The sequence below is a fragment of the Chamaea fasciata genome, unplaced genomic scaffold, assembly GCF_029207755.1.
Source record: "Chamaea fasciata isolate MVZ Bird 193981 ecotype frontalis unplaced genomic scaffold, bChaFas1.0.hap1 SCAF_1, whole genome shotgun sequence".
Lineage (NCBI taxonomy): Eukaryota > Metazoa > Chordata > Aves > Passeriformes > Sylviidae > Chamaea > Chamaea fasciata.
The window spans coordinates 151,878,915-151,900,251 of record NW_027094086.1 but is presented as its reverse complement, the minus strand read 5'-3'; the positions used below and the strand labels follow the sequence as shown (position 1 = coordinate 151,900,251).

At 42.3% G+C, this 21,337-nt stretch overlaps 1 protein-coding gene across 2 annotated transcripts; it reads left to right on the top strand.

The window, feature by feature from the left end:
• Positions 1 to 56: 56 nt before the first annotated feature.
• On the top strand, positions 57 to 19,901 carry SNAP47 (synaptosome associated protein 47). 2 transcript variants are annotated; one of them, XM_066202124.1, is made up of 5 exons: positions 57 to 87; positions 6,232 to 6,766; positions 7,898 to 8,388; positions 13,475 to 13,590; positions 16,586 to 19,901. In XM_066202124.1, the coding sequence occupies exons 2-5, from the start codon at positions 6,273 to 6,275 to the stop codon at positions 16,730 to 16,732; spliced, it is 1,248 nt and encodes a 415-aa protein (XP_066058221.1). In that variant the 5' UTR covers positions 57 to 87; positions 6,232 to 6,272; the 3' UTR covers positions 16,733 to 19,901. The 2 variants fall into 2 exon arrangements, with proteins under 2 accessions (XP_066058221.1, XP_066058227.1); XM_066202130.1 differs by lacking the exon at positions 57 to 87 and adding an exon at positions 1,048 to 1,187.
• The last annotated feature ends 1,436 nt before the right edge of the window (positions 19,902 to 21,337 follow it).

The following is a 21,337-nucleotide window of genomic DNA, read 5'->3' as shown; positions in this document are numbered from 1 at the left end:
TAGGAAGGCGCGGCGCCGCGGGGCTCAGCCAATAGGAAGGCGCGGAGGGCGCAGGCGCGGAGCGGGGCCGGTGCCGCACTGAGGGAGGTGCGTGACGGGGCCGCGGGGGCGCGGAGGGGAGCGGGGGTGGGAATGGGATTGAAGGGAATGGGATTGATGGGAATGGGATTGAAGGGAATGGGATTGAAGGGAATGGGATTGAAGGGGATGGGATTGAAGGGGATGGGATTGAAGGGGATGGGATTGAAGGGAATGGGAATGGGATTTAGGGGATGGGAATGGGATTGAAGGGGATGGGATTGAAGGGAATGCGATTTAGGGGATGGGAGTGGGATTTAGGGGATGGGATTAAAGGGAATGGGAGTGGGAATGGGATTTAGGGGATGGGAATGGGGTTAAAGGGGTGGGAATGGGGTTTAGTGGGGTGGGAATGGGATTAAAGGGAATGGGATTGAAGGGAATGGGAATGGGATTTAGGAGATGGGCATGGGATTAAAGGGATGGGAATGGGGTTAAAGGGAATGGGGTTAAAGGGATGGGAATGGGGTTTAGGGGATGGGAATGGGATTGAAGGGATGGAAATGGGATTAAAGGGGATGGGAATGGGATTAAAGGGTCGGGAATGGGGTTAAAGGGGTGGGAATGGGGTTGAAGGGATGGGAATGGGGTTAAAGGGAATGGGATTTAGGGTATGGGAATGGGATTTAGGGGATGGGATTAAAGGGAATGGGATTGAAGGAAATGGGAATGGGATTGAAGGGAGTGGGATTAAAGGGAATGCGATTTAGGGGATGGGATTAAAGGGAATGGGAGTGGGAATGGGATTTAGGGCATGGGAATGGGGTTAAAGGGATGGGAATGGGATTAAAGGAGATGGGAATGGGGTTAAAGGGATGGGAATGGGATTAAGGGGATGGGAATGGGATTAAAGGGATGGGATTAAAGGGAATGGGAGTGGGAACGGGATTTAGGGGATGGGAATGGGATTAAAGGGATGGGAATGGGATTAAAGGAGTGGGAATGGGATTTAGGGGATGGGAATGGGGTTAAAGGGATCAAAAATGGGGCCAAGGTGGATTTTGGAGCGTGGGCCGGGAATGGGGTTTTGGGGCCGAGAATTCCATCCTGGAGTTGCCTCGGGATCGAGGGACGCCTTCCAGGGGTTGGAGAGGGCAGGGATGAGCTGGGTGAGGAGAATGTCCGACAAATCCCTGGATGTCACCGGGTTGTGGACGCTGAGGGGCTGGAGAATCCCTGGGAATGTTCATCCCGGAGAAAAGGAGCCTCGGGAATTTCTGGCTCTGCCCAGCTTGGATTCGATGTCCTGGGAGAGTTTTTCCCGAGCTCAGGGGTTCTGGAATTCTGTGGGGAAAGTTCTGGAAGTTCCTGGTAGCGAAGGGGACAAAGAAGGGATTGGGAAAAATGCGGGATTTTTTGGGATTGGGGAGAGATTTTTTCCCACAAGAAAAGGGATGGAGGGACAGGACACAGAGAATGGCTTCCCAAAAATACAACGGGATTTTTGGGGAGGAATTCCTGGCTGGGCCTGGAATTCCCAGAGATTTGTGGCCGCCCCTGGAAGTGTCCGAGGAAACGTTGGATGCACCTGGGATAGATCCTGCGCTTGGAATGGGATGATCCTGAAGGTGCCTCCCAACCCAAACCGTTGGAATTCTCTCTGGGATTCTGTTTGGGGCTGAGGAGGAAGAAAAAATCCTGGGAAAAAAGGAGAGAAAAGGATGGAAATCATTTTCCAGGAGGGAGAAGAGGAAAAATCCTGGGGAAAAAAAAGGAAAGAAAAGGATGGGGATCATTTCCCAGGATGGAGAGGAAAAAGAATCCTGGGAAAAAGGGAGAGAAAAGGATGGAAATCGTTCCTAGGAGAGAGAGGAAGAAAAATCCTGGGATAAAAAAGATGGAAATCATTCCTAGGAAAGAAGGGAAGAAAAATCCTGGGATAAAAAAGATGGAAATCCTTCCCAGGAGGGAGAGGAGGAAAAATCCTGGGAAAAAAAGAATGGAAATCCTTGCCAGGAGAGAGAGGAAGAGAAATCCTGGGATAAAAAGGATGGAAATCCTTGCCAGGAGGGAGAAATTCCCGCACGGAATCGAGGTGAACTTTGGGAATGAAGGGATGAGGTCAGCCCTGGATTGTTCACATCCTAGATTCGGAATTTGTGGATTTATTTAAACACCTGACTGGATGAGGTTTATAAAAAAACCCCGTTTATTGAAAGCTGGCGGCTCCCAGGAGTCTGTGAAGCTCAGAATTCCCCGGATTTATTTGCGGGAGCGAAGCGGAAATAAAATCTGTGGGATTGTCAGCCTCAGCGCGGGCCCAGAGGAAACGACGAGTGTTTAAATGTATATTTAAGTGAAAATTTCCAGAAATCTTTAAATAGAGAAAAACGTATTGAAATAAATATTTACAGAAATATTTAAATAGAAATATATTGTAATAATTATTTACAGAAGTATTTAAATAGAAATATATTGAAATCAATATTTACAGAAATATTTAAACAGAAATATATTGAAATAAATATTTACAGAAATATATTTAAAGAAATGCTTAAACAGAGAAATGTATTAAAATAAATATTTGCTGCAGTGTATTTAGATAAATATTTGGGGAAATATATTTAAATATTTGCAGAAATAAATTTAAAGAAATATTTACAGAAATATATGTAAAAATAATTAAATATATTTAAATAAGTATTTAAATATTTAATATCTATTATTTAAGTATTTAATAAATACTTTAAGAAATGTTGTTAAGTAAATATTTAAATAGCGAGATATGTTTAAAGAAAGAAACATGTTTAAGGAAATGCGGTTAAAGAAGTATTTGAATAAAGAAATGTGGTTAAATTAATATTGAAATAGGGAAATGTAGTTAAATATTTAAATAGAGAAATATGTATAAGTATTTAAATGGAGAAATATATTTAAGTGAATATTAAGAACTATAGATTTCAGTAAATATTCAAAGAAAGAAACGTAGCTAAATAAATGTTTAGAGGAATGTATTTAAGTATTTAAATAAATATATTTAAATAAATAAAAATATAGATTTAAGTAAATATTCAAATAAAGAAATGTAGCTAAATAAATATTTAATTCGAGAAATGTATTCAAGTGTTTAAATGGAGAAATATATTTAAATGAATATTAGAAAATATAGATTTAAGTAAATGTTTAGAGAAGGAAATGTAGTTAATTACGTATTTAAATAGAGAAATATATTTAAGTGTTTAAATAGAGAAACATATTTAAATAAATATTAAAAAGATAGGTTTAGGCAAATATTTAGATAAAGAAATGTAGTTAAATAAATATTTAGAGAAATATATTGAAGTATTTAAATCGAGAAATATGTTCAAGTGTTTAAACAGAAAAATATATTTAAGGGTTTGAATAGGTGTATTTGAATATTTAAAAATGTCGATTTAAATAAATGTTTAAAGAAAGAAATGTAGCTAAATAAACATTTAAATAGAGAAATGTATTTAAGTATTTAAATAAATATGTTTATGTAAATAAAACTATAGATTTAAGTAAATATTTAAAGAAATGTAGCTAAATAAATTTTTAAATGGAGAAATATATTTAAATGAATATTAAAAAATATAGATTTAAGTAAATATTTAAATAAGTGTAGTTAAAGGAATGTTTAAATGGAGAAATACGTTGAAGTGTTTCAGTAGAGAAGTATGTTTAAATAAATATTAGGAAATGTAGGTTTAAGTAAATACTTAAAGAAATGCTATTAAATAAATATTTAAATAAATAAATAGATTTCAAGAAATATTTAAATAATTAAATATAATCAAATCAGTATTTGAATAAGTGAATTTATTTAACTCAGTGTTTAAATGTTTAAAAGTGCAGGAATGTCCCGGCCACGGTTCCCAAAGGGAATTCGGGGACGGTGAGAACATCACCCAGGGATGTTCTAATTAACTAATTAGTGACGCTGCCAGTTAATTGGCTGAGCTCCCCGAAGGTGCCTCGGCTCCTTTTTGTGGCGGCAGCCGCTGGCTGATGATCCGGGGAAAGAATTCCTGCCCAATTCCTGGATTCTGGAATGTCGCAACTGCGTGTCCAATCCTCCTTTCCCTGTCACCCATCCAGGGCTGCCGGAATTCCAGGATTTTGGGGCTGATGTGACCGAAAAAATTCCGAGTTTTTCCTTTAAAAACCGCTGTGGATAATGGGAGAGCCCAGATCTGATCCGGGAACAGATTGGGAATTTTGGGAATTTCGGGAAGAAGTGGAAGGAATTTCTTGTGCCTCCTGGATGGAGGATTCATTCCCAAATTTCCAAACCTATCCCTGAATTTACGAAGAATTCCGAAGGAATTCGAGGTTTTTCAATTATATTTTTCCGTCAGTCCCGACTTTTCCATGGATTCGCTGCTGGATGTCAAATCCGCATCTCCCGGTCACTGAGAATATTTGGATCCTTGATTTTTTTGAAGGAATTTCTTCTTTTGGGAGCAGCCCTCTTTTCCCAGTTTTTCTCCAGGGTTGTGGATTGATTGGATCGAAAGAGACGGAGAATTTTCACTTTAAATTCCGATTTTTTTTTTTTTAATCAATTTATGGCTGGGGTTTTTTTTTTCCCCTAAAATGAATAATGACAAAAAAAAATTTATAAAAATCCACGGAAATAAGGGATGGAAACCAAATAAAATTTTTTTTGTTTGTTTGTTTTTGGAGGATATGATGTGGACTAATCCTTAATTACATTGGAATTTTGAGGGTATTTAATTAAAAAAGATTAATTGAACCTGGACTTTTTTAAGGAATTAGTGATGCAGCAGCCTGAAAAGGATGTGGGATCCGGAATTCAGCGTTCCCCCAAAAAAAAAAGGAATTTTTTTGTTTCCGTGAGAATTCCCTCAATTTTTTCCTGGAGGGATCGGTCTGGAATTAAGGAGGGTAATTAGTGAGAATCTCGTTAATTAAGGATTCCACGAGTACCTGGGCTGGGATTAATCCGTGAAACATCAAAACCTCGGAGAAGGTGCTGGTGAAAAACGAGGAAGCAATTAAAGCCCGGTGACGTCATCGGCGTTCCCAAAGGAATTATGGGATGTCACCGAGCCTCGGCGCTGGGAGCTGCAGCCACGAGGGAAAGATTCCAGGAAAATTCCAACCCGGCTCCAAAAAAACTTGGGGGAATGTGGAGAGGAGCCGTTCCGGGCCTGGAATTGCTCATTCCGACATTGGGGTTGTTTGGATGGGAGGAAGCCAGGCCTGGGAATTCCTGGGGATAAACTGGGAATTCCTGGAAGAAAACTGGGAATTCTTGAAAAAAACTGGGAGTTCCTGGAAAAAACTGAGAATTCCTGGGGGAAAAAAAAGAATTCCTGGAAAAAAAAGAAAATTCCTGGAAAAAACTTGGAAATCCCGGAGAAAATTGCGAGTTCCTGGAGCAACCTGAGAATTCCTGCAGGAAACTGAAAATTCTTGGAGAAAATTGGGAGTTCCTAGCAAAACCTTGGAATTCCTGGAGAAAACTGGGTGTTCCTGAAAAAAACCCTGGGAATTCCTGGAGCAAACTGAGAATTCCCGGAGGAAACTTGGAATTCTTGGAACAAACTGAGAATTCCCAGAGGAAACTGAGAATTCCCGGAGAAAACCTTTCGGGATTTTGGGATATCCTGGATTTCCCCCTGCACCTGTTGATCCGTGGGAATCCGAGATGAGCTGGGAATGGGAATATTCCGGGATATTAATGGAATTTTTGATAAAACAGGGTGGCCACTGATGGCCGATGGTCTTTTCCAGAGGCAATATTCCCGTGCTTTGAAATCATTCCCAAATTCCTTGGCTGTCGGTCTGAGAAGAGCCAGATTAATTGCCGTGTGTTAATTAAGGATTCCTTTTCCCTTTCCTTTTCCCTTTCCTTTCCCTTTCCCTTTCCCTTTCCCTTTCCCTTTCCCTTTCCCTTTCCCTTTCCCTTTCCCTTTCCCTTTCCCTTTCCCTTTTCCTTTTCCTTTCCCTTTCCCTTTCCCTTTTCCTTTTCTTTTTCCCTTTTCCCTTTTCCCTTTTCCCTTTTCCCTTTTCCCTTTTCCCTTTTCCCTTTTCCCTTTTCCCTTTTCCCTTTTCCCTTTTCCCTTTTCCCTTTTTCCCTTTTCCCTTTTTCCCTTTTCCTTTTCTTTTCCCTTTTTCCTTTTCCCTTTTCCCTTTCCCTTTCCCTTTCCTTTCCTTGGATTTCAGCATCTGGCGCTGGCTCGGAGAGCGTTGCCCCGGGCGAGGAGATGAACGAGGACATCCGGATCCACTCCTGGCCTTGCTCCTACTACCTGGACGCCAGCAAACAATGGATCCCCGGGAAACTCTCCCTGACTCCCCTCTCCATCAAATTCACGGCCGACAAAACCCGGGAGCTCCTGGTGGATTTCCAACTCTCCGGGATCGGCGAGATCAAGAAGGAATCCTCCCACCTGATCTTCAGCTCGCTGACGGTGCTGGAGAAAGGCACCAAGCACTGGTTCAGCTCCCTGCAGCCCAACAGGAACGTGGTCTTCAACGTCCTGGAGCATTTCTGGCGGGAGCAGCTGCTCTCGGGGCGGGAAGGGGGAGCGGGAGCGGCGCTGGGATCCAGCAAGGGCCGGGAGCTGACGGGAATGCTGGAGGGATCCCAGAGACGCCTGGAGGACACGGCCAAGGTGCTGCATTCCCAGGGGGAGCAGTTTGACAACATCATGAGGGGCCTGCACAAGATCGAGGGCGACATGGATGTGGCCGACAGGTACAAAATGGCCGCCGTCCCCTTAGTTAATTATAGTTCTGTTAATTGTAGTTAATGATCAATATCCAATATCCCATCGCCGGTGCCCAATCTCCCAGTGTTTAATAATCAATACCCATATCTCATATCCAATGTCTCATATTTGATATCCTATGTCCCCTCTCCACTGTCCGATCTCTCGATATTTAATCGTAAAGATCCCATATTTAATATCCAATATCCCATATCCAGTATCTCATATCCAATATCCAATATTTAATGTCCCACTCCCATATCCAGTATCTCGTATCCAGCATCCCATGTCCAGTATCCAATCTCCCAATATTTAATATTCAATATCTCGTGTTAAATGTCCACTATTTAATATCCAATATCCCATATCTGATCTCCAATATCCAACGTTTTATATCCAGTATCCCATATCCAGTATCCAATCGCCCAATATTTAATAATTAATATCCAATCTCCCAATATTTAATAATCAATATCCAATATCCCATGTCAGATATCCAACATCGATTAACCCATATCCCATATCCAATATCTAATATTTAATATCCCACATCCCGTATCCCGTATCCAATATCCAATATTTAATATCCAATATCCAGTATTTAATATCCAATATCCAGCATCCCATATCCAATATGCCATTTCCAGTATCCAATATCCCATATCCAGTGTCCCATATCCAATATTTAATATTCCATATCCAGTATTTAATATCCAATATCCAGTATTCCATATCCAATATTTAATATCCCTTATCCCATATCAAATATCCAATATTTATTATCCCTTATCCTATATCCAATATTTAATATCCAATATCCCATATCCGGTATCTAATATCCAATATTTAATATTCCATATCCAGTATTTAATATCCATATCCAATATTTAATATCCCATATCCAATAGTTAATATCCCTTATCCCATGTCCAGTATTTAATATCCAATATCCAGTATCCCATATCCAATATTTAATATTCCATATCCAATAGTTAATGTCCAATATCCAGTATTTAATGTCTCGTATCCCATATCCAATATCTCATATCCAATATCCCATACCCAGTATCCCATATCCCATATCCAGTATCCCACAGCCAACATTTAATACCTCCCAGGCTGCTGACGGAGCTGGAATCTCCCTCCTGGTGGCCCTTCAGCACCAAACTCTGGAAAACCCCTCCGGAATCCAAACCCAAGGAAAACCCGCCGGCGGCACCTCCCGATCCCAAAACCGAGGAGGAAATCCTCCTGCGAATCCCCGTCATCATCACCCACCGGCCGGATTCCAACTCCAAACCGGGAAAACTCGCCCTGCTCCCTTCGGGGTTGGAAATCCGGGATTGCAATTCCCAGCTGCTGCACCGCTTCGCCTCGCGGGAAGTGGACGACATCCGCGTGCACTCGCCCTACGAGATCAGCGTCCGGCAGCGCTTCATCGGCAAACCCGACACCTGCTACCGGCTCCTGGCCGCCAGGATGCCCCAGCTCATCCCGCTCCTGGAGATCCACTTCGGCTCCAAGGTCCAGCTCCTGGAGGACGCGCTGGGATTCGCCGCCGCCGGCACGGCGCCCGCCGCCGAGCTGGGAACGTCCCTATGGCGGGCAGGTGGGGTTGGGAACGCCGGGCTGCCGGGGGTTTTCCGTGGGGTGTTTCCCCAGGTGAAATCGTCCCTGGGGTGAGGAGAAAGCCAAGGAATTCACTCCAGATCCCAAAGGTTTCCAAGGAATTAACTCCAGATCCCAAAGGTTCCCGGGGGTTTTCCGTGAGATGTTTCCGAGGTGAAGTCATCCCTGCAGGGAGTTTGTGGTGAGGAGAAATCCAAGGAATTAACTCCAGATCCCAAAGGTTTCCAGAGGTTTTCCAGATCCCAGAGGTTTCCAAGGAATTAACCCCAGATCCCAGAGGTTTCTAGGGGTTTTCCATGGAACGTTTCCGAGGTGAAATTGTTGCCTGTGGTGAGGAGAAATCCAAGGAATTAACTCCAGGTGGTTTCAGAGCCTTTGGCGCTGCTGGTTTGCCTGGAATTCATTCCCAGCTGGAAGGGAATATCCAATAATTAATTTCCAATAATTGATATCCAAAACCCAGTAATTTATATCTCATATCCAGTAATTAATATTCAATACCCCATATGTTGTCGTCAATATCCAATATCCCATAGATAATATCCGATGTCTAATAATCAACGTCCTTTATCCCAATATCCTATAACCAATAATTAATATCCAATACCCCGTATCCAATGTCCTGTATCCGATAATTAATATCCAATATCCCATGTCCAGTTTCAGATATCCAGTGTCCTGTATCCAATAATGAATATCCCACGTCCCGTATCCAATATATAACCGCCAATATCTCATATCCAGTATCCAAGGTCCAATATTTAATAATCAGCTTCCCATATTTATTCTTCCAATATCCCATATCTTGTATCCTATATTCTCATATTCAATATTTAGTATCCCATATCCGGTATCCCATATATAATAACCAATATCCCATATTGCACATCCCGTATTTAATATCTGCGATCCCGTATCCCACTTCCAATATCCCAAATCCCTTATCCCGTATCCGGTATCCAATGTCCAATACTTAATAGTCAGCATCCCATATTTAATCTCCAATACATAATGTCCCATATCCAGTATCCCGTATCTCATGTCAAATATCCAGTATTTGATATCCCATATCCTATATCCGGTATATCATATCCCATATCCCATATCCCACACCCAGTATCCGATATTTAATAATCAATATCCCGTATTTCACATCCGATATTTAATATCTGAGATTCCAGTAGCCCGTGTTCAATATCCGATTTCCAATATCCCGTAGCCAGTATCCGATATTCAATAATCAATATCCCATATTTAAGATCCGATATCCCATATCCAGTATCACATATATATCCGTTATCTCATATGCACTATCCCATATCCAATACTTAGTAAGCAATATCCCATATTTCATATCCCATATCCCGTATCCCATTTCCAAAATCCCATACCCAGCATCCCGTATTTTATAATCAATATCCCGTATTTCAGATCCCATATTAAATATCCAATATCCCAAGTTCAATACCCCGTATCCAATAATTAATATCCAATATCCCGTAATTAATATCCAATATCCCATAATTAATATCTTGTATCCAGTATTTAATAATCAATATCCAATATCCCATAATTAATATCCCATATCCAATGCCCCATAATTAATATCCTGTATCCAATATTTAATAATCAATACCCCATATCCAGTAATTAATATCCCATATCCACTATCCCATAATTAATATCCTGTATCCAATATCTAATGATCACTATCCCATATCCAATATCCCATAATTAATATCCTCTGTCCAGTATTTAATAATCAATATCCCACATCCAATAATTAATATCCCATATCTAATAATCAATATCCCATAATTAATTTCCTGTATCCAGTATTTAATAATCAATATCCCATATCCAATAATTAATATCCCATATCCAATATTTAATATCCTGTATCCAATATCCCATAATTAATATCCTATATCCAATATTTAATAATCGATATCCCATATCCAGTAATTAATATCCCATATCCACTATCCCATAATTAATATCCTGTATCCAATATCTAATAATCAATATCCCATATCCAGTAATTAATATCCCATATCCACTATCCCATAATTAATATCCTGTATCCAATATCTAATAATCAATACCCCATATCCAATAACTAATATCCCATAATTAACATCCTGTATCCAATATCTAATAATCAATACCCCATATCCAATAATTAATATCCCATATCCACTATCCCATAATTAATATCCTGTATCCAATATCTAATAATCAATACCCCATATCCCATAATTAATATCCCATAATTAATATCCTGTATCCAATATCTAATAATCAATACCCCATATCCAATAATTAATATCCCATATCCAATATCGAAAATCCCACATCCCGTATCCCAATTTCCGATATTTCTATAAAACCCTTAATTCCCTTCAATCCTGCAAATTCCCCCCAAACACCCGGGAAATCCTTAATTAAAACCTGATTTTCCCATATTAAAAAACCCCCAGGATTTTGAGTTTAGGCGAGTCCAGGGGTTGGAATTCCAGAGATTTTTGAATCACTGTAAGAAAATTTTGGAGGTGAAAAATTCCCGACAAAAAAAAAAATTGACTTTCCCACCGATTAATCCTTCAAAAAATCCATTTTTTCAACCCAAACCTCGGGAATTTTTCACAGCTTGGAATTTATTCTTCCCAACATCCCTAAATCCTTTTTTTTTTTTAATTCTTTTCCCTGATTTTTTTTTTAATCCCGAAGGAACAAATTAAAGATGAATTCAACGCCGAAACCACCTGGAAAATCGGAATAAATGAATCAATCCGGTGATTTTTCATTTAATTCTTAATACACTATGCTATAATAATTATAATTTAGTATAATGAATTATACATTTAATTATATAGGTAATTAAATCTATAATTTAATTAACTTGTTTATAATAGTATAAAGTTATATAAATATATAAATTTTATATAATTATTTTATACAATTTAGGATCTGATTTATCTATAATAAATTTATACACGATAATCTTTTTAATAATTACAAATTAATTAAATTAATTACAATTTCAAGGAATATCCTGTTGCTGAGGAATATTCCAGCTTGGAAAAAAACGGATTCATTTTTCAGGCAATTAATTTTTGGCCGCTGGAATTCCAACACGACTCTAAGGAGAAAAACAACCTGATGGAATTCCAGGGAATAATTGGAAAATAATTGGAAAATAATTGGACCCAACCCTTTTCCAGAGGTTTTTTCCCACTTTTTTCCAGCTGGATTTTGGGTTTTTTCCCTCTTTAATTTAGAAAAACTTGGGAAGCCAAGGGGAGGTGATAAGAATCCTGATTTTTCCAGGGGTTTTTTTGGTGTTTTCCTTGGATTTGTCACCGTTCCCATTCCGGCACCAGGTGGCGCTCGCGGACTGTGTGGATTCCTTTGGGATTTTTTCATTAAAAACTGATTTTTCTCCTGATTTTTTTTTCCCCGTTTTTCTTAAATCAAGAGGGGGAAAAAAAATCAATTTTTTTTTTTTGGCCCATCTCTGTTTTCCAATCAGGAATAGATCGCTCGGGGATAGTGAAATGGGATCATCCTTAAAATCCAACCCAAATCCTGGGATAATCCTGCTTTAGGGATTGGGAACGTGTTGTCTCCGCGAGAGAAATTGTTGGGAATGCACACCTTGGATATTCCTGGAAAAAGTAGAATTCATTGGGGGGAGTTGGATCCTGAGCCTTCCCAAACTCCCATGGAGCAAAGCACCATATCCCATATCCCAGATCCAGTATTTAATAGCCGGCGTCCCGTGTCCCACATCCAGTATATAATATCCGGTGTCCCAGAGTCCACATCCCATTCCTGGGATTCTCTGTTTGCTGCTGAATCCCAGAATTCCAGGATGAGCCTTAAGGATCGTCCCATCCCATTGTCCCATCATCCCATCTTATCCTGTCCCATGGATCCTGTCCCATGGATCCCGTCCCATCTCATCTCATCACATGGATCCCATCTCATCTCGTCCCATTATCCCATCCCATGATCCCATCCCATCATCCCATCCCATCAATCCTATCCCATCAGTCCTATCCCATCTCATCCCAGCATCCCATGGATCCCATCCAATGGATTCCATCCCATCCCATCCAATGGATCCCATCCCATCATCCGATGGATCCCATCCTATGGATCCCATTGTCCCATCCCATCATCCCATCCCATCCCATTATTGCTTTATCCCATTCCATCCCATCATCCCATCCAACCCCATCAATCCCATTCCATCAGTCCCATCCCATGGATCCCATCATCCCATGGATCCCATCCAGTGGATCCCATCATCCCATCCCATCCCATGGATCCCTTGCCATCCCATGGATCCCATCCCATCCCATCATCCCATGGATCCCATCATCCCGTCATCCCATCCCATTATCACGTTATCCCATTATCCTATCCCATCTCATCCCATCCTGTCCAATGGATCCCATCCCATCCCATGGATCCCATCCCATGGATCCCATTATCCCATCCCATGGATCCCATGCCATGGATCCCATCCCACCCCATCCCATGGATCCCATTATCCCATCCCATGGATCCCATCCCATGGATCCCATGCTGTGGATCCCATCCCACGGATCCCATGCTGTGGATCCCATCCCACGGATCCCATCCCATGGATCCCATGGATCCCATCCCATGGATCCCATCCCATGGATCCCATCCCGTGGATCCCATCCCATGGATCCCATGCCATGGATCCCATCCCACCCCATCCCATGGATCCCATTATCCCATGCCATGGATCCCATGCCATGGATCCCATGCCGTGGATCCCATCCCATGGATCCCATCCCATGGATCCCATTATCCCATCCCATGGATCCCATGCCGTGGATCCCATCCCGTGGATCCCATGCCGTGGATCCCATGCCGTGGTCAGCAGTTCCCTGATCCCAAATCCCATTTGGCCCCTGGCCATTCCCAGGGCTCTCCAGGCCCATCCCGGATCCTCCCGTCCTCTCCGGGGGATTTTTTTCCATAAAACTCCCCGAGCGGGGCGAAGCTGAACTGTGGAATTTCCGTGGCAGCCGTGGGATTCCTGGGAGCCGCCGCCAATCCCGAATTCCCGACGGCGGAAGGGACGGACAAGGAGCAGCTGCAGGTGCAGAAAATTTCCCAGGATGAAGCCAAGGAGCTCAGACAGGTAAAAATCGGGATAAAATTGATGGGAAAAAAACGATTTAATTCCTTGAATTCTTTGATTCCCGCTTCAGATATTCCTGGAAATTGATTTTTGTGGGAATATTTGGAATTTCTCTCAAGCCTGGGCTGAAAATTCCCCGGTGATTTTTCCATTTTTAGTTTTGAATTTTAAGTTTTTAAATTTTGGGGTTTTTTTTTTTGTACAAATCAGAGATTGTCCATCTCGTTGGATCGGTTGGAACTTCAAACAATTGAAAATTAAAACTTGGAACAATTTTATTTTTTTAAATTTTTATTTTTCTTATTTATTTTTTTATCTTTTATTTTTTAATTTTTTTATCTATTTTTTTTTTTTATTTCTAAGTTTTCCAGCTTTTTTTTTTTTTTTTGGATTTGCCTTCTATATTTAAGATATTTCAATTCTTTTTTTTGTTTTGTTTTTTTTTCCCAAATATTTGGAATATTTTGTGGATTTTTCTGGTGCCTTATCCCGGAAAAACCTACGAAATATTCCATGAAAACCCGGGGAGAATCTTTCTTTAGGGGATCGAGGTGGAATCCAATAGAGGAACGAATTTTCCCTGCGATTTCACTGGGGGAAAAAAAAAATCAAATTTTCGGGGATTCCAGTGGGATTTTCTTCCTTCTGTGTCTTTTTGAGGAATTTCTCACACGGAATTTTAAGGGGAAAAATTCCTCTTTTTCTTTTTTTTTTTTCCCCTCCGAGATCTTATTTTTAATTTTTAATTGAGTTCTCTGCTAATTCATTTCTCTGCAGTTTTCCAACTATTTTATTGTATTTTGTTTCGTGGTATAAAATTCAAATATAAAATTTAATTTTTTTTTTAAAAAAATATTTTCTTTCATTTTATTTCATCTTGTTTCATTTTCGTTTTGTTATTTTTTCTTAGTTTATTTTGATTTAGGTTTTAAAATTTTTTTGATATTTTGTTAATTTTTTTAATTTTGCGTATTTGATTTTATTTGATTTTGTTGGTTTTAGTTTCATTTTATTTCATTTTTATTTCATTTTATTTCATTTCGACTTTATCTTAATCTTTTATAAATTCTTCTTTTAAGCTTTTATGTTCTTTATGCAATTTTGCTTTTTTTAAAATTTAATCGTCCCTATGTTTTATTTTCTTTCTCCGTTTTATTTCGTTTTATTTTGAATTTTTATTATATGTTTTCATCTTTTATTTTTATTTTATTTCTGTTTACATTTTTGTTGTTTTTTATTTTCAGGTCCTTTTATGCCCTTTCATTTCTTAAAATTCCTTTTAATTGCTGAGTTTTATTTCTTTTTTTTAGTTTCATTGATTTGATTTGATTTGAACTTGTTTTTTTTATTATTTTGATGTTTTTATGTAATCAGATGATCCACCCAAGGATCGAAGGTCCTTCAAAGGTCCCTCAAAGGTTCCTCAAAGGCTCCTCAGAGGACCCTCAAAGGTCCCTCAAAGGCTCCTCAAAAGTGCCTCAGAGGTTCTTCAGAGGTTCATCAAAAGTCCCTCAAAGTTCCTCAAAAGGTTCCTCAAAGGTTCCTCAAAGGTTCCTCAAAGGTCCTTCACAGGTTCCTCAAAGGTCCCTCAGAGGACCTTCAAAGGTTCTTCAAAGGTTCCTCAAAGGACTCTCAGAGGATCCTCAAAGGTCCCTCTAAGGTCCCTCAAAGGTCCCTCAGAGGTTCTTCAGAGGTTCATCAAAAGTCCCTCAAAGTCCCTCGAAAGGTTCCTCAAAGGTTCCTCAAAGGTCCCTCAAAGGTCTCTCAGAGGACCTTCAAAGGTTCCTCAAAGGTTCCTCAAAGGTACCTCAGAAGACCTTCAAAGGTTCATCAAAGGTCCCTCAAAGGTCTCTCAGAGGCTCCTCAAAGGTTCCTCAAAGGACTCTCAGAGGATCCTCAAAGGTCCCTCTAAGGTTCCTCAAAGGCGCCTCAAAGGTGCCTCAGAGGTTCTTCAAAGGTTCATCAAAGGTCCCTCAAAGGTCCCTCTAAAGGTCCCTCAAAGGTCCCTCTAAGGTTCCTCAAAGGTCCCTCAGAGGACCTTCAAAGGTTCTTCAAAGGTTCCTCAAAGGACTCTCAGAGGATCCTCAAAGGTCCCTCTAAGGTCCCTCAAAGGTCCCTCAGAGAACCCTCTAAGGTCCCTCAAAGGCTCCTCAAAGGTGCCTCAGAGGTTCTTCAGAGGTTCGTCAAAAGTCCCTCAAAGTCCCTCGAAAGGTCCCTCAAAGGTTCCTCAAAGGTTCCTCAAAGGTCCCTCAGAGGTTCCTCAAAGGTCTCTCAGAGGACCTTCAAAGGTTCTTCAAAGGTTCCTCAAAGGTACCTCAGAAGACCTTCAAAGGTTCTTCAAAGGTTCCTCCAAGGTCCCTCAAAGGTCCCTCTAAAGGTCCCTCAAAGGTCTCTCAAAGGCTCCTCAAAGGTTCCTCAAAGGACTCTCAGAGGATCCTCAAAGGTCCCTCTAAGGTCCCTCAAAGGCTCCTCAAAGGTGCCTCAGAGGTTCTTCAAAGGTTCACCAAAGGTCCCTCAAAAGACCCTCTAAAGGTTCCTCAAAGGTCCCTCAAAGGCCCCTCAAAGGCTCCTCAAAGGTCCTTCAAGGGCTCCTCAGAGGTCCCTCACAGGTCCCTCAAAGGTCCCTCCCAACCCAAACCATTGGAATTCTCTGGAATTCTCTCTGGAATTCTGTTTGGGGCTGAGGAGGAGGAAAACTCCTGGGAGAAAGGAAGGGGAAGGATGGAAATCCTTCCTAGGAGGGCGGAATTCCAGCTTGGAAACAATTGGTGACGCTCGGGAGTGACCTCGGGAGAAGAAGGAACGAGGTCGGTCATCCAAGGCCAGCTTAGACAATGGGACTTGGATCAACCTGGGATGGTGGGAGGCGTCCGTGCTTGGACAATCCGTACAAACCCTTCCAACCCATATTCCGGGAATTCTGGGCTATAAACCCACCAAAAATCCCGTTCCTCCAAACCCTGAACTGCGAGCTCTGCGCGTTTCCCTCCGGCAGATCCTGAAGAAGCTCAAGGGCCTGGCCCTGGAGACGGAGGCGGAGCTGGAGAGGCAGGACGAGGCCCTGGACTCCATCGGCAGCTCCGTGGACCGCGCCACGCTCAACATCGAGCGGCAGAACCGCAGGATGAGGAGGCTGACGTAACTTCCGGCGGGCACGGGGACGCCGGGAGGAGCCAGGAGGATTTTGCCGGGGCCGGGTTTTTCCAGAGACGCTTTGGGAAGGGTTTGGGATGAGGTTTGGAAAACGGCGCCGCTGCGGGGGGGAGGGTTGAGTTGACTGAGAGGATTGAGGGTTCCTGCACCTGGATCGTGGTTGGACCTTGGATGGGGTTGGGATCTGGGATGGTTGGACTTTGGATCGTGGTTGGACTTTGGATCGTGATTGGACTTTGGATCACGGTTGGATCTTGGGTCACAGTTGGACCTTAGATAAGGTTGGGGCCTTGGATGGTGGTTGGATCTTGGATGGTCGGATCTTGGATCACAGTTGGACTTTGGGTGGTTGGATCTTGGATAACAGTGGGATGTTGGATGATGGTTGGACCTTGGATGAGGTTTGGATCTTGGATCGTGGTTGGTTCTTGGATGGTTGGATGTTGGATGATGGTTGGATGGTGGTTGGATGTTGGATGATGGTTGGATGATGGTTGGATGTTGGATGATGGTTGGCCCTTGGATGAGGTTTGGATCTTGGATCGTGATTGGTTCTTGGATGGTTGGATGTTGGATGGTGGTTGGATGTTGGATGAGGTTTGGACCTGGATCTTGGATGATGATTGGATGTTGGATTTTTGGTGCTGTTTGGATCTTGGATGAGGTTTGGACCTTGGATAATGGTTGGATCTTGGATGAGGTTTAGGTCTTGGATAACGGTTGGATTTTGGATGAGGTTTGGAGCACATTTGGATCTTGTATCGTGGTTGGATCTTGGATGGTTGGATGTTGGATCCTGGCTGGATGTTGGATCCTGGTTGGATGTTGGATCCTGGCTGGATGTTGGATCCTGGTTGGATGTTGGATCCTGGTTGGATGTTGGATCTTGGATGGTTGGATGTTGGATCCTGGCTGGATGTTGGATCCTGGTTGGATGTTGGATCCTGGCTGGATGTTGGATCCTGGTTGGATGTTGGATCCTGGTTGGATGTTGGATCTTGGATGGTTGGATGTTGGATCTTGGATGGTTGGATGTTGGATCCTGGTTGGATGTTGGATCCTGGTTGGATGTTGGATCTTGGATGGTTGGATGTTGGATCTTGGATGGTTGGATGTTGGATCCTGGTTGGATGTTGGATCCTGGTTGGATGTTGGATCTTGGATGGTTGGATGTTGGATCCTGGTTGGATGTTGGATCTTGGATGGATGTTGGATCCTGGCTGGATGTTGGATCCTGGTTGGATGTTGGATCCTGGTTGGATGTTGGATCTTGGATGGTTGGATGTTGGATCCTGGTTGGATGTTGGATCCTGGCTGGATGTTGGATCTTGGATGGTTGGATGTTGGATCCTGGTTGGATGTTGGATCCTGGTTGGATGTTGGATCTTGGATGGTTGGATGTTGGATCCTGGTTGGATGTTGGATCCTGGTTGGATGTTGGATCCTGGTTGGATGTTGGATCTTGGATGGATGTTGGATCCTGGCTGGATGTTGGATCCTGGCTGGATGTTGGATCCTGGTTGGATGTTGGATCTTGGATGGTTGGATGTTGGATCCTGGTTGGATGTTGGATCTTGGCTGGATGTTGGATCCTGGTTGGATGTTGGATCATGGTTGGATGTTGGATCCTGGTTGGATGTTGGATCCTGGTTGGATGTTGGATCCTGGCTGGATGTTGGATCCTGGTTGGATGGTTGGATCCTGGTTGGATGTTGGATCCTGGTTGGATGGTTGGATGAGGTTTGAGTCTTGGATGAGGTTTGGATTTTGGCTGGTTGGACCTTGGATGAGGTTTTGATCTTGGAGAACGATTGGATTTTGGAGGAGGTTTGGATCTTGGACCACGTTTGGGTCTTCGATGGTTGGATCTTGGGTGAGGTTTGGATCTTGGATCACGTTCGGCTCTTGGACGATATTTGGAAGCTTTTCATGGATGGAAAGATCCAAATTTCCCATCGGGATAAAACCCATGGATTCTCCACTACCAAACCCTGTAAAACCAGGAAAGGATATGACGAAACCTGGCTTAATTTTCATTAATTAATTCATCAATTAATTAATGTGCTTTTTCCACTTTGTTGCTTTCCAGCCCATCGATTCCCTCTCCAGCTTTTTCCCTAAAATCCTTAGTGGGTGATCCTGGATTTTTTTTTTTATTTATTTGCACTCAGTGCTGATGAAACATTTCGAGGCTTTTCCAGAATCCCTAAAAAAAAAAAAAACGGGAATATTTTCAGTTCAAGGCTGAAGTTTACACTTGGCTCTGCCGGGAGCAGAGATTCCCCCCTCCTAAAATTATTGATGTTCCGAAAGAAAAATTCCCCGTTTCCTCAATCCCAATCCAGCTCTTGTAAAATATTTTATTATTATTTTTTTAAACTGTTAATTTAAATATTAAATATTTTTGTTAATATTTAATTTTTTATTAATTATTTAATTTAACCAAAAAAAAAATTCCATTTAATTTTTGTTTTTTGGTGGTGTTGCTAATCCCACACTTCCCAGTGCAATATTCTGAAATGGTGACGCTTCAAATCCTTGGATCCGGTGGGAATTTTTCCCGGTTTTTTTCTTGGAATCCGGCCTCAATTTTGGGAGGAGGAGCCGCCAAACCGCGTCGAGCTTTGTATTCCTTGGTCTTAGTTAGGACTGGCTTCAAATTTAGCCCCCAGCTTTTCCCTGGCATGCACTTTACCGCCTAATCCGTCGAGAATTCCATATCCAGCAATTCTTTCTTGGGAATAAAATCCTCTCGGAGCTTCTCCTGATGTTTTCCCGCCCCCCAAAATCGCTGCCGGTTTACCGGGAGAGGAAAAGAAACTTCCCGCACCTCGTTTTTTTTTCCGTGGATTTGCGAGTGGATTTCGCACCAAATCCGGGTTTGCTCGAGGCCGGGATGGGATCTGGGAATGGGATGAGTCCAACCCAGAATTCCCGAAAGGAGAATTTTTCGGATTTCGGCGTTTTTTGGGGGCGTTCTTTGTGCCATATATATTTGTTTTTTAATCGTTGTGGGGTTTTAGCATCGACTCTGTGTTTTGTGGGAGTATATCCACAAAAACCCCTTGGAATATTCCTTGGAAAACCCATCCTGGAGCTGTACATTGGCTGAATTTTCCACCTGTCATTCCTTCTTATTAAATCTCTTGGAATTGTGATTTTTTTGGTGTTTTTTTGGTTCTTTTTTTTTTTCTCTCCTGTCTTCGCTTGGCTGGGATTTGGCGGGAAAAAAAAAAAATCCATTCCCTGTTTTCCTGTGGAATGGGGATTTCAATGGATTCCGTGGGGTTTGGCCTTTAGGATGGGTTGGTTTGGGGTTAAAAATATGGAAAATGTTCCCTGCGGGATGAGCTTCGAGCTTCCAACCCATTCCAGAATTCCGTGATCTTCAGCAAAGCTTGGAAGAGTGGCTGATATTCCAGAGGGGCCTCAAAATCCTGGAAAAATGGGATATTTTTTTGCCGGAATCCTCATGGATTTAACCAGAAGAAATCCTGTCCTGGAGGGGAGGAGCAATCCTGGGAACTGGGACGTGGAATTCCCACTTGGATTGGCTTGGGAGGGATTTTTTAGGATCATCCAGTCCCATCCCAGGTTTCTCCAAACTTTTTTTTTTTTAATGGTTTGGAATGGGATGATCCTGAAGATCCATCCCAACCCATTCTGGGATTTTCCGGGATTTTCCGGGATTCTTTGTGCCATTTTCCTGCCTCCTTTTGTTGGCTGGAGATCCCAAACTCTGGAATCGCCCAGCTGCTCTGCCAGGCCTAGAAATTCCCCGGGGGGAAACCCCAAAGTTCTGGATTTTTGAGGGATTCCAAACGGGAATTCCGCGTCCCAAGTGCCAAATGCGGGAACGGGACCCGGAGGGGAGGCTCTGGAGACCTCAGGGGTGGTTCCACTGGAACAACCCGTCCTTCCCCACGGATCAGCAAAGGAACCTGGAGATTCCTGGATTCGGGAATTCTTCCTCATCATCATCCTCTCCGGAGCTTTTCCAGCTCACAGAGGAAAACTTGGAATCTTCAAAGCTTGGAAAACTCACCCCAAAAAGAGAAGGAACGTTTCGGGAGCCGCCGCCGCTGTTGGGTTCCGGAGAGTGAAATTCCGGGATCCCGATTCCAGCCTCTCTCCGTGTCCTTGGGACACTTTTTTAGGGATTGAAAATTCCCGGAGTGAGGAAAAGATCCCGATCTGCCTCGGCTTTGGCTCCTCTCGGGCAGTTTGGCCTCGTTTTTTGGGCTTTTGGGGTTTTTTTGGGAGAGCCGTTAGGGATGTGAGGTGGGATGGAGGGATGAAGGAGGAGCCGGGGAAAAAAGGGAAAATAATTCCTGAAATGTGTCTTTTCCCACCTTTCCATAAATAAAAAAAAAAATTGGGAAAACTTGAGCTCATGAACACGGGGTGAGGTTTTCCTTCTTCTCTCGTTGGCTGTGACCACGGTTGGGGATTTATTTGTTTTTAAATCCGTGGAAATCACGGGAAAAAAAAAAAACCCACCAAAAAATCCTGTTCTGATTTAGGAGGAAATGGCTTGGGCCAAATTCCTTCAGAGGAATTAAAGAGAAGAGGGAAGGGAAGGGAAAAAAAGGAA